The sequence below is a fragment of the Lissotriton helveticus genome, chromosome 5_1 (assembly GCF_964261635.1).
Source record: "Lissotriton helveticus chromosome 5_1, aLisHel1.1, whole genome shotgun sequence".
Taxonomy (NCBI): Eukaryota; Metazoa; Chordata; class Amphibia; order Caudata; family Salamandridae; genus Lissotriton; species Lissotriton helveticus.
In genome coordinates this window covers 565,943,916-565,957,475 of record NC_136065.1, presented here as the reverse complement: position 1 = coordinate 565,957,475, position 13,560 = coordinate 565,943,916, and the positions used below count along the sequence as shown (strand labels likewise).

The window sequence follows — 13,560 nt, the reverse complement described above, 5'->3', positions numbered from 1 at the left end:
TCAATTCTGCAAATGGAATAGCACAATTTGTCATTCTGTTACCAACAAACCATTATTTACAGTCATTATGTACAAAGTCTGCCTTTTGTGAAAACTGCAGCTTTTGCATTTTAAGAGATTTGAAGTGGTTTCCCAGTATATGTTCCACTCTTAACAAATCATCCAAGAAAGGGAATGCTGTGTGATCATTCTCTGATGAACGAATCAAGTCAGAAAAGCTTTTAAGAAAGGAACCAGTTTTAGCAGGACAAAGACTTTATATAAAGTAATGTAACAATAAATTTACATATATAAATATTTATCTGCCTGCTCTTTCTTTCGTTTATTTTAAGGAATTCACTTTTGATAATCATTTTTAATATGTGATGTTATAAAGGATCACTTTCATGAACTGTAATTCAGTTAAAAAGCATAATGGTGAATAAAATCATGAGCGATCTTTGCATTAATATTATGGACATGTAAGCTTCACCTGAACAGATCTTAGAGCGCTGGGAACATTGCAGCTGCATCTCACTGACTCAGCTTTCCCCCTCTTGAACGATATCCGCTTCTGAATGGCACACCACACAGAAAAAGAAGTGGTACTTCCGGGTTCACAATTGATTATAGTTTCCTTTCTTGGGCACATGAATCACACATGTCAGTTCAATCTCCCTGCATGAAGGCAATAAATAGGTTCTATATTTATTCCAAAGTCCCTTTCAAAGTCAAATTTTATTGAACCGAAAAATTTCAATATTCAAAACAACAATCTGAAAAATAAATCGTGACATTCAGAGACAATATTGGAAATTGATATCTGTAATACAATTTATTTTATGTGCAATATGATAATGTAACTGTCAATCCAACAAACCTAGTTGTGCATCCAAATACCACCCAAATAAAAACAATGAGGTGTAGAGATGCTTCTCAGCATGTGTGTAATAACTGATTCTATACTATACCATAAGGAGGAGCAGGTCCTAAAGAGGATAATGCGATGTATTTAAATTAGTAAATTGTTTCGATACTAGTGTAAATCAGTATCAGATACAAATATCATTAGGATAATGTAACAAGCAATAAATACAATATATGGATACTTGTGTTCTAAGGGCTTTGTATATAATAAGGGAAGACACACGATGATGTTTCCCCAGTGGCTAGATACCGACAGAGCGTAGACTCCATTTGTAAACTGACAATCTTATGTTATACAGACAAAAATTGAAGCTTGTCTGCTAACTCCAGTTGAACCAGGTTAAAAATGGTAGGATGGTGTGGGTGTGAAATATTACTTTAGGAATCTTGACTTATCACAATACTATGACTAGAATATCGAGAACCAAAATCGAGACACATAAGTATGTAAAGAAAAGTACCTTTAGCTTTTCTGTGTCGAACTCTACATCTATCTACCTTGATGATTTATCTATCTTCAAGATGTGTTGATGTGGAGTTAAGAATAGTACATCTATAACTCCTGTGCACCAATGTATTCAATGTTTTCTTTTTCGATCTATTGGTCACAGTATTGTGACCATTCAATATTCCTTCCACAGTATTCCAGACTACAACTGGCAGTTCAGTTCGGGGAACGGCGTTTACAACGCAACTTTTACAACAAAGTACCTTTACGACGCAACCATTACAACGCAACTTTTACAACGACTTGCACTGGGGGGCGCTCTAGGATAGGGAATAGTCGTTGTAACGACTTGCGTTGTAAAACTTGTGTCGTAAAGGCATGCGTTGTAAAAGCATGCGTTGTAACGACGTACATCCATTCAGTTCAGGCCATAGTGCTCTTCATACAACATACTACACACTTGTTTGCTCTATATAACATTCAGAAAATGTCTGCTGTATGAATGAGGGCACCGTGATTCAGAATCCTTTTTTTAACCTGTTTTTGTTGACTTAGGACTCTGTGCACTTTACCACTACCATTCAGTGCTAAAGTGCATGTGCTTTCTCCTTTAAACTTGGCACGATTGGCTTACACCTGTGTGGCATATTTAACTTACCTGTAAGTCCCTTGTACAGTGGTATCCCATATACCCAGGGCCTGTAAATTAAATACTACTAGTGGCCCGCAGCGCTGCTTCCCCACCCACAGAGGTAACCTTTCAAACCTGTCTCAGGTCTGCCACTGCAGGGCCTGTGTGTGCAGTTTACTGCATCTACTGTGACTTGGCATTTAATGTTACTTGCCAAGTCTCGAATACCCTGTTTACTACACATAGGTCACCCCTAACGTAAGCCCTAGGTAGCCCTATGGGCTGGGTGATGTGTAGGTAGAAGGTAGGACATGTGCCTTCATTGTGTGGCAGGTTCTGGTACTGACAAACAGCCTATTAGGTTTCTCACTGCTGTGAGGCCTGCTCCTATCATAGGCTTACATTAGGAATTCCCCAATATGTTTTTCAGTGACCATTTCTGATCTGAAAAGAGTAGTGTTGACATGTTTGATATGTTTGGTATAGTGGCGATAAATCCTGCTTATTGGCGAAGGTTGATTTGTAATTACTATTTTAGAAATGCCGCTTTTAGAAAGTGGAATCTCAATTTGCTTATGACACTTGTGCTTTGCAGCCTGTCTCTAATCAATGTCTGGTTTAGACTGACAGGGGCCTTTGTTATGTTATGTAAAAAGTACTTATTGAGCGCATATACACTAAGCGGTTTAATGGCGCTAAGAGCAAGGAGGATGCTGCATTGACGAGACAGTTGGATTACTGATATGCCTGGGAAAATAGATGGGTCTTCACCATTTTCCTGAACTGTGCATAAGGAGTTGTCGACCTGACTTCCACAGGAAGCGAGTTCCAAAACTGCAGGGCTAAGACCGCATTATTACTAACTCTGCTGGAGTTAGTAATAATGTAGTAACTGACGATGTGCAAAACACTATGGTAGGGTGCCATTAAGGGTTTAGCACAGTGAGGGTCCTGCAAAAGCTTGGCAAGGGCCATGTCCTTTGAAATTCCTGCCTCATTCCCCCATAAATGTCTCTTACCCCAACATCTTGCAGAAACAGACTACAGAATCTGCCCATTAGAAGGACTGCCGTATTTAGTGCTGGCCTTCTTATGCATATTTTTCCTCTGAATAAAATGCTGCTTTGTAGTTTTGCATTTGAGAAGTAATAATAATGCTGAGCAGTCCACCGCTATATGGTGGTCCCACGCATGACATTCCCAACAAAAATGCCCCAGCTATGTCAACGGAAGCACTTCTATCTAAAATGTACTGCCAATGCAGCAGGGAACAATAAATGATGTCCTTCCTACTTCACAACCCTCTAATGCTCCACTGTTTAGTAGCAACTTTTAAGTACTGCCCTACAGGACTATTTGTTGATTATATTCACAGCTTTCTCTCACAAGTGATCAGCCGCGGTCCGTGCAGGTAACATCAGTGGGGCGATGGGGCCGGGTAAGGGGGGATTTCGAGGGACAATGCCTAGGGGAAATGTATTATTTATTTAATTTTCCCTGGGCATCATCCCTCGAAATCCCCGCTTACACGGCCTCACCGCCTCACCGATGTTACCTGCACAGACCTCGTGATTCTTAATTAGGTTTAACTCGTCATCCTGGAAGACACAAAAACACTGTTTACCAAATGGTAAAACTGTACATTGCTGGAAAAACACATCAATCCCTATTGTGTCACTTAATTATAGTGATACATTATTATTACTTGTTCGCTATATGGCCAATGCTCCAGTGGATTTTCATTCATACATTCATATGTGGCGTAACATCTGAAAAATTTGAATAAAGACATTTTGGAGAAAATAAAAAATTGTGGTGATACGAAAGGGAACTTCCTGCTCATTCACATGATCTGACTTTGAGTCCAGCTGCCAATGTTAAATCCCATTTCTGTAATGCAGATCTGTTCTTGTGGCTAACTGTTCCATTGCGATAGGAATCAGGGTGATTTTTCTGTGATTTGATTCAGTTTAATGCCTTCTTACATTCCTAGACATTTACATGAGTGTACCTGTAGGGGCTGCGGGAGTTAGAGGACTAGGAGGACGTGGATACCTGGCATACACAGGCTTGGGACGCGGCTATCCTGGATACCAGGTTAAAGGAGACAAGAGAGGAGATGACAAGCTCTTCGACATTTTGCCTGGAATGGAGATTACACCAATGAATACTGTTTCTTTAAAACCTCAAGGAATTAAGCAAGCAACACAGGTACGTTCTGCACCACACCAACATGGAAATAAAAAGCAGGTCATAAACTGGTGACACTGTTTCAGGTGCTCAGCCCTATTCTAACATTGCAGGATCACACTGGTCGTGTCGTTGACACTCAATATTGTTTAGAAAGTGGAGCTACATGATATTTTCTGCTACCCCATTCAGTTGCCTCACCAATGTGAAGTGGAAACTAAGATGTTGACTTTGAGAGTGGAAGGCTAGATTTCGGATGCCTACAGCGTACAAACTGAGTGAATCCGGCTACATTTTATTGGCATCTTGTGCCCCATTTCATATGGTGGTTAAATTGGGTTTGGCTTGAATCAGGGTAGATGCCTGTATAGAGTGCTATATATAAAATTGACATTTTCAGACCTTTTTGGGGAACTTACTCTGGACAATAAAGCCAGATGTACTGTGTTTTTCCAGGTGCAATCCCTGCAATTCACAAAATCTAATTTTTTGCAACCGTGCAACCCCTTTCTTGTATGTACTAATCCCCATTTGCATTTCAGAAAAGATTTTCCAAATCGTAAAATGGGTTTCCAACCCATACCAAATCACAAATCACAAATTAGAAGGGCTGTAAAAGGGCTTTCCTTCCAAATTGCGAGTCTCTCTAGTGTGTATTATTGGTTTGCGACCACAATTCCAGTGGCAAACCACTGATCAGTTACTAACTCCCAAATTGAGCGTAACTCATTTGCAAAGAGGAAGATGCCGCATTTGGACATGGTCCCCTTTCGGAACCTGGAATGGGGGGCACTTTGGGGGGAAATAGGCAGTGGATTAAGGGCCCACTGCCTGCTCTTATTGAAGTTTTCCAAAACTGAAAAATATTTTTAGAGCAACCTCTGTTCCTTTAAATAAAAATAAAAAAATATTTTTGGGAATACAATCTCAGGGACTATGGTTTGCTGTCCCATGGAAGCCACCATGCCTCTGATTGTAGCAAATTGCAGGGTGTTGCACAATGTGACCTGCCTAATGAATATTAATTAGTCAGCTAGTTCTGTAACCTCATATGAATCAAATCTGAGTAAATTTGCAACAAGTCAGTGTACATTTTGTGAATGCTTTTTCAGAATCAAAGCTTTTTTTCATCTGTCCCTACCTATGGATGGCAATCTGTGTGGATAAAAAAATACCTCTACTAAAACCTCCAACAAAAATGTTAAATGGACATGAATTATGGCATGATTAAGGAATACCTCTCAAATATTACAACAATTTTGTCATAATTAAAGTGGCTATGATATAACGTACATTCATAACTAAAATCCGATGAATTGGAAAAGTCTTCCTTTGAACAGTTAGCAGTTTTTCATTTGTTTTGCTTTGTTGTTGTTAAAACACTTTCAGCCCGTTACAGGGCCTTATGGTGAGGATAGCTGCCTCGACTAGGAGTGGAATCTGTGTGTGTTTCACTATGCTCAGCAGCAGTGGCATAGGTGTATCTAACATTTTGTAGTGTCTGCACTCAAACATCTTCTCTATCTAATTCATACAACCTAAGAGCCCGGCACTACAGACCCAAGTTTAGTTTTTAGTTCAAATTAACAAGATTTAGGATACCAAAAAATTGAGAACTTGAGTAAATGCATCTGTTGTGAATAGCTGTAAATACTGATAACAAATTAAGGCGATTGTTATTTTCACTAGAATACAACGTTTTGCATGTTTGAATTAAATATTTTGCATGTTTAAAATTGTACATCATGAAATTATTCATGAGTATGATTTTAAAAAGGTATGATATAATGTATTGATTTCAAAGTTTTTGATGATTTTATTGTGTAATATGTGTATTACGTGGCTATATTTTAGTGTGTAAAACCTGCAAACAAAGAAGCAGTGAGATCAGCATTAATGTGTTGGGCTCAATGAAGTATATTTTTAGGTAGGAGTGCAATTAATAGAATCCTAAGGGAGCACAATACAATGATGACGAAATAGATTACGATTAAGGGTACCATTACGATGGCGGGCGGACACCGTAACGGTATGCGGGGCTGTCCGCCAGGGGTAAAGCAGTCCTGCACCTGCAATTAGGATGCCACTGTAGCAGTGGCATCCCCTATTCCCAGCATTGTAGCGGGTGGTGCTCACAGCACCACCCGCCACAATGCTGAGACTGCATGTTGTGCATTGGCATGCACTAGGTGACAGGCACTGCACAGTGCCTGCCACCTTGTCCATGCCAATGTAGGGGGGTACCACAGGTACCCCCCAAGTGCATCCCCACCCCTGCAACACTCAGGGGGCCCGCAACGGGCCACCACAAGTGGAAACAGCATGCCTTTTCATGGCGGCAATGCCACCATGGAAAGGCTCTTCTCCGCCCTAATCATAATATGGATGGCGGTGTCTTGCAGGCACGCCACCATGTTATGCCCTTTTTACCGCTCAGTCGACAAGTCAACCGGCGGAAATGCAGCGGACGGTCTTTCTTTCCGCCGCAGACCACCCAGCCATACTAGTATTGTGGGGGGTCATTCAGGCAGGGATGGCGGACGGATCATCTTCTCCGGGCCAGTGGTGGCTTCCGCCGGCCCGGCGAGGGTGATCCGCTGCCATCCTAATGGGCCCCCAAGTTCTCAATGGACAGAAAGAAATGAGAAATGTTTGCAAATGCACATTTTCAAAGAACATGGCGATCAGAAGAACCTAATATATGTTTTTCAATTAGGTAGATATTAGATGGAAAGGCACATGAGAAACATTTCAGCCTTAGTGCAGGGTCTTGAAGTTCAGGCAGTTCTTGTCGGGCTGCGGTTGCCCCATACAACATCACAAGATCTGACATTAACCCGCTGCATGCGTTGGACGGCCCCCGGCCAAAACATGCCCACTCATTAATATGCCCGCACCGCAGCTGAATTTGCGCCGCGGTCAACGGGTTAAAGCATACTCCTGGATTGATGCAAAGCAAAATTTATTTAAATTAGTAAGTCCTCTTTCACTTATTGGAATGAATTTTGCATTGCATCAGTCCGGGAGTGTTCAAGGTATCCTTTACTGTAGAATATTGTTATAGAAAATAATTTGCATTTATATTAATATTAAAATAGTTCATTTTTTAAAGATGTATACTTTCTCAGAGAGAGATCTCCATCTCTTTGGCAGAAGTCTATACACTGGTTGGACTATGTCTGCTAACTGGGCGGGACATAAAATACAGTTGAAAAATACTTGCAGTACCTGTAGAGTCATAAATACAATTGTAGATCCACTTTCTTATTGAATGGGGAGGGGGCAGGTAATTCTATCTATACCACTGGGAAATGGTGACAAGCAAAAAAGTGGATAGTTACCCCTCGAGGTAATAGTAAAGATAGACATTAGTAAATATACACATATATATTTACCTTCATGCACTAGGCCTGAACGTCTTAGCAGAGAACTTACCACAGTCATAGATTTTACCTTCTGTGTTTGCTATGGAGCAAAAATCAGCTTAGAGGCATGTGGCTGAAGGTTGAATCCGGCAAGGCTTTCATGTTTCCAGATGCATTGAGTTGGAACCCTTGGTGAAGTAAGAAGTCAAAAGATCCCACAGTGGAAGGTGCCTTTTCGATGACCAAAGGATAATGGAAGGACACTCTGTGATACTGGGAATTTTCTTCTTCAGAATGTCTTGCTGGGGCAAAGTCAATGGGTGCTATGCAAAGATAATTCCACATGCCACTCAGCCAGTGGTTACAGAACCTTAAGTTGAATGGCTTTTACTGACTTAGATATCCACTGAATTGGACAAGACATTGCTCAATCCATGGAGGTTTGTGTTTTTAGCTATGAACAAACTGTCTCCTTGGTTCTCTTTGGTGGCTAAAATATTTGAACTTTCATTTGGGGATTTCTCATTTTTTTCCATTCTGAGGGTCATATTATCAAGAAAAGGCGTTAAAATTATCGCCGCTTTAGCGGCAGAAAACTGCAGCTAAAGCGGCGATAATGGGCTTGACAATATGCCCTTGAGAGTTCCAATAGAAGCCCATGTTCTGGTGTCAACATGGGCTTCTATTGGAATTCTCAAAGGCATATTATCAAGCCCATTATTGCCGCTTTAGCAGCAGTTTTCTGCCGCTAAAGCGGCGATATTCTTAACGCTGTGCTTGATAATATGCCCCTTAAGTCTTATGTGATTTAATATGAGACCCTATCTCTGTGGGTTCATTTCATGATACATTTTAATACACAATCACCCAGAAATATAGAATGCATTTATATATAGTGTATATTTATAAGATTGCTTCATAAAAATACCGTTACGACATCTTCAGGACATCCAACTTTATATGTTCTTCATATTGCTTGTCGTTGTAAGTAGGTCTGGGCGATCATTCATGGTCTGGCAGGCAGGCCTGCAGCGGTCTATAGAATGCATTTATATATAGTGTATATTTATAAGATTGCTTCATAAAAATACCGTTACGACATCTTCAGGACATCCAACTTTATATGTTCTTCATATTGCTTGTCCTTGTAAGTAGGTCTGGGCGAAATTTTTATTACGCCAGGGTAATCGCAAATGTTGGTATTTTTCATGTTACTCTTTTGACACAAAATGAATGAAAATTACATGATTATGTCCGTTCTTGTAATTATGAGTAATTTGGCACACAAATCCTACTGCAGGACCAGAGGAACAATAAACTCAGTGAGTGTGAACGGTTTCAGAATGTTACTGTTCCTGTTCCGTTATATTTATTGCTTTTTTCTTAGCGCAAAATACATCCTCAGCTCCATTTTAGATGATTGGGTGCACTTTGCGCTAAGAATTGTGCTTAATACTGGTTAGATCCCCCGCATAATTCCACTTAGTTTCACTTAATTTTGCTATAAGGTACTACAAATTACTAAAAATATGCTCGCACCTAGTTGTGAGCAGCCACTATGTGTAACTGCAGAATATGACAGAAGTTGCTCACTGCTATGTCATCACATCACCTTGCAACCAAATGGACTGTACGCCTAATATAATTCCACACCACTGTACAGCCAAATGGACGTCAGAATGTGCATCCACATTTCTCTGCCTCTCCTGTGCCTCTCCAGAACCAATGGAGATGAGGAAGTGAGGTGCTGCTGCTGCCATCTCAACCTCTGACTTCACAGGGGCTTTCTTCTACAGGCTCGTACACACTTGTACTCGTAATTGCTTTTTTGTTCAAGGGTACAGATCGGAGTGCGAGACAAGAGGGCAACAGTCAAATGCAATATCACGTTTTCAATTTTATTGCTATGTAGAATTTATAAAGCAGTTTATAACTCTGATTAGGCCCGGAAGAGCTCTGATCAAGATTATTTTTTAGCACCATCTGTAAATCTTAATATTATGATAAATAAAAAAACTGAAATTGTGACTATATAACTTCTAAGTAAATCACTGTTGATATAACGTAAATACTGGCAAAGTAAACGTACATTGAATTAATATTTTGATCTCACAGATTTTGGAAGAAATATGTCAGAAAAATAATTGGGGACAACCCGTTTATCAGCTTCACTCTGCAATTGGCCAAGATCAAAGACAACTGTTCTTGTATAAAATCACGATTCCGCTCCTCGCCAGTCAGCATCCAGCTATGTACGTAATCACTTTTCATATTCCAAATCATTACTTTTTTTATAGCCAGTGCAAAAAAAAATCACTATATGTGTTCAATGCACATCATCATCATTATTTTCTACAAAGTCTAATAATTTTTATAAGATTGTCTTGTTTAACTTAGCTTACACATTCTTGCCTGGTAGCAGATGTATATTACCATATCGGTTGCCAAAATATTGCCAGCATCCTGCATGTCACCGGATAAATTTATCCGGTGACATGCAGGATGCTGACAACTGCCTCTAGAACTTGTGCCACTGCTGATGATGTCTGCCATATTATGTGAAAATGAAATAACTAATTGCGATATTAATGCTACCTTGAAAGAATACAAATAGCCTTGGGGAAAGCCCTGGCTTTACTCGCCACACAGGGTGAAACACGTGTCGGCTGTTCTGTTTTTCTGACTCTAAAAAATCTGTATAATAAATATCTAACAAATGAGTGAAAATGGAGGAAACTCAGTGGAAATCCATTAATAAAAGGAATCTTGTTCACTCAATTTAATTCGTTTTGTTGTATCTTATGAAATTAAGTACAAACCACCCATTGATGGGAGCAAACTGTAACATTTGAAAAGGAGGAATACAGGCTCACAAACTTTTTATCACGACACCTCGTTCAGTGTAGAACCGCCAAAGCTGTGTTGCTGCCGCCCACCAGATTAGGACTTCAATCATGGTCTGGCAGGCAGGCCTGCAGCGGTCTGACAGTGGCAGTCTATTAGGCTCATAGAAGAGCCTAACATGCAGACTAATGCTGTCAGAGCGCCAGCTGCACCTTCCTGCATGGTGTGATGTGACATACATGTGACACTGTGCAGGAAACGGAGGTGCAAATCCAGGGAGGCACTACAGGTGCCCCCAGCATGCACCCCAGGCCCAAGAGTGGCAGCGGGCCCTGATAGGGCCCCCTTAGATGCCTCGCCACCACCTATTTCATGGCAAGCTCACTGTCATGGAAAGGGTGGTGGTTTGACAACTTCTAATGTGCTTGGCGGGGCCACAGCGGCACTGCCAGCATATTGCTATGCCTGACCATTGCACAACCGCCACATGATCCTTGATCCCCTGCAGTCACAGCAGTCCAGTGGCGTTCTGACCGCCACACTCATAATACTGCAGGCGACCCGCAGTGTGGAGGTGGTCGGAATGCCACCATGGGTTCTGCGGTCCTTGGTCCATCAAACTCGCAATAAGGCCCTTAGAATCGCAATATTGTGGTATTCGATATTCTCAATGCAATTACTGAGCAAGCTCAAGGAGGAAAGTGGTGTAATAGCCAATCTTTTTAAGAGCTAGTGTGTTTATAGGGGAGTTGAAAGGTACAGGATCTTAGTCTTGGTGCAGTTAAACATTATTAGATGCTGGGAGTTCCAATGAAGACTATGGAGTGGTTCAGGGGTAATTATGGCTGGTATAGATCGTCAGGTGCCAACAGTCCAAAGCTTGCCTTTTGGTTTCACCCTGTTTATTTTAGAACATTCTACACTCAGTAAGTGGAATATTCAAACGTTATAATAGTCTTTCTGCTTCAGCTGTTCTAGTTGTTGAAGACCACCTCCTGTGCCTGCAGCTCTGGCTTAAATCTGGGTTGATGCATTTAAAAACTTTCATAGCCCACTGCAGCAGGCTTTATTAGTACTTTGAAATGCTGGAAACTGCATGGAAGATAATGGAGTGGTTCTGAGCCAGTAATGTCTTGCCTACGACCTTCTGCTGTATCATTCCAATGTCTGTATTTCTGTTTCTCCCTTTTTGATTTAGAGCATTCTTTCCCCAGAGGGTGGCATGTACTAATAGCATTTAAGCCCTTGTATCTTGGGATAAACTGGTAGTTAAAGGTCCTCACCCTCATTGTAGGCTCTTCCCTGTGGCTCGGGCCTATACCTCTGTTTTAGGACCTTTAGCAACCAGTACAACCTTCAGCAGCAGGCTATAAAGCTTTAGTAATGAGCAGAAATACCAGAAGGGCAAATGTTAAAAGACAACCTGTGTTTCCAACTTACTTCGTCAAATTAGGAGCATATTTACAAGGGCTTTATCTCTTCTTTTTTGGCTTACAGAGCCAAAAAAAGCAGAGATAGAACCAGCGCCCTATTTACAAGAGGGTGCTAACATGCATAATCGCATGTTAGAACCCTTTTTCCCAAACCTCCCTTGCCTCTCCAATGAGATGCAAAGTGGGCGTTACTGGTTACTGGGCGTACCCCAGATGGACTACCTTGCAAATATCGCTGATGTTTACGTCGCAATATTTACAAGGCAGCCCACATGATTTTAGCACACGTTAGATTTTGGTGAAAACGGCCGTTTTCGCCAAAATCTAACGTCTGCTAAAATCCTGACTTAGCCATCCCTAACATAGAGGGTGGACCTGTGGGTCGTATCAGCAAGGTTATCACCGTTTTGCAGGGAACATCGCTGGAAAGCCAGCGATGTTCTCTGCAAAGGGGCGATAACCTCGCTATCTCTGGAATTTTTATCGCCCTGGAAAAATGCGTTGTTAATAACGCGCTACCAGGGCAATAAATTCCAGAGATAGCCTGCCATAATATTATTATCGCTAAGCACTGCCAGCGATAATTATCGCTGGCCATTGATAATATGCACCTTAGACGTTGAACGTGAAACCTTTCACCAACCATAAAACATGCCTTTAATTATAATAATCAGAGAGTTTTGTGAATGTGAGGCTGCAAGATAATGGCCAACTTTAATAGTCACATTATCTACCTTGCTAATGCCTCGGAGGATGTGGTACCTGGGTTTAAGTGCCGAACTGTGCTTGCTTGTTTCAGCATCAATAACACTAGAACTGAAATGCCCATTTCAACACCTAATGAGAGTTAGCCTCAATTATCTAGTAAGGGAGGTAATTTCTGATATGACTCTGGGAGCTTGAGTGAGAGCAAATAATGTGTTTAATCTAAAAGCTGAGGCAAGAACTTGATGCTAAAGCTTAAGAATGGGCCTTGAACACTAAGCACGACTTGCACATATTTCTATGAAAATCTGTTTTAGTTCAGATATGAACAAATGGCCTGTTTAACAATGTGATTTGCTTTATAGTCACCCCTTTACACCTCCCAAACTGTGTGCATCTGTTGATGAAGCCAAGACATATGCTGCAGAATACACCCTTCAGACTCTGGGAATTCAGACAGAAGGAACAGAACTTCATACTCCGGCTGCCTTTACTGGTAACACTTCATGATGTCATTGCCTTTATTGAGTTAAACCTAATTATAATAATGTTTAAATAATGATGTGGCGAGTTCAGCTCAATATGTGAAAGTAATCCATATGTTGGAATTGTGCTAACCATATTTAAAATAAATCTCAATAAAAATCTTAAAGGATCACAATCCTTCAGGGCTCTATAGCTCAGTCTAGACAGTTTTACTTCTAACACAGCTGTAGTATTAACCAAATGGTGCATAACACTTAATATTCATTGACACAGTGAACTGCATATTGTGGTATACATTGAACTGGTTCACCGGCAGAATATCGATGTAAAAAATATAGGATGGCGGGCGGGCGGATCGCCCCTGCCAGGCCCGCGGTAGCCACTGCCGGCCTGGCGGGGACGATCCGCCCGCCATCCTTGCAGGAATGACCCCCTGCCATATTATTATGACTGGGGGTCCGAAGCGGACGGAAAGACCGTCCGCCCCATTTCTGCACCGGTCTCCTTGCGACCGGGGCGGAAAAGGCTGCAATATGGTGGCGGTGTCTGTTT

General features: G+C 41.2%; 1 protein-coding gene across 2 annotated transcripts in view; it reads left to right on the top strand.

The window, feature by feature from the left end:
- A1CF (APOBEC1 complementation factor) overlaps positions 1 to 13,560 on the top strand; it is a 238,756-nt gene that overhangs the window by 161,597 nt on the left and 63,599 nt on the right. The window contains exons 9-11 of one of the 2 annotated variants that reach the window (XM_078642914.1): positions 4,003 to 4,196; positions 9,656 to 9,792; positions 12,888 to 13,018. In XM_078642914.1, coding sequence (XP_078499040.1) covers positions 4,003 to 4,196; positions 9,656 to 9,792; positions 12,888 to 13,018 — 462 coding nt within the window. Of the gene's footprint in view, positions 1 to 3,978; positions 4,197 to 9,655; positions 9,793 to 12,887; positions 13,019 to 13,560 lie in introns of both variants that reach the window. The other variant, XM_078642913.1, reaches the window with a different exon arrangement.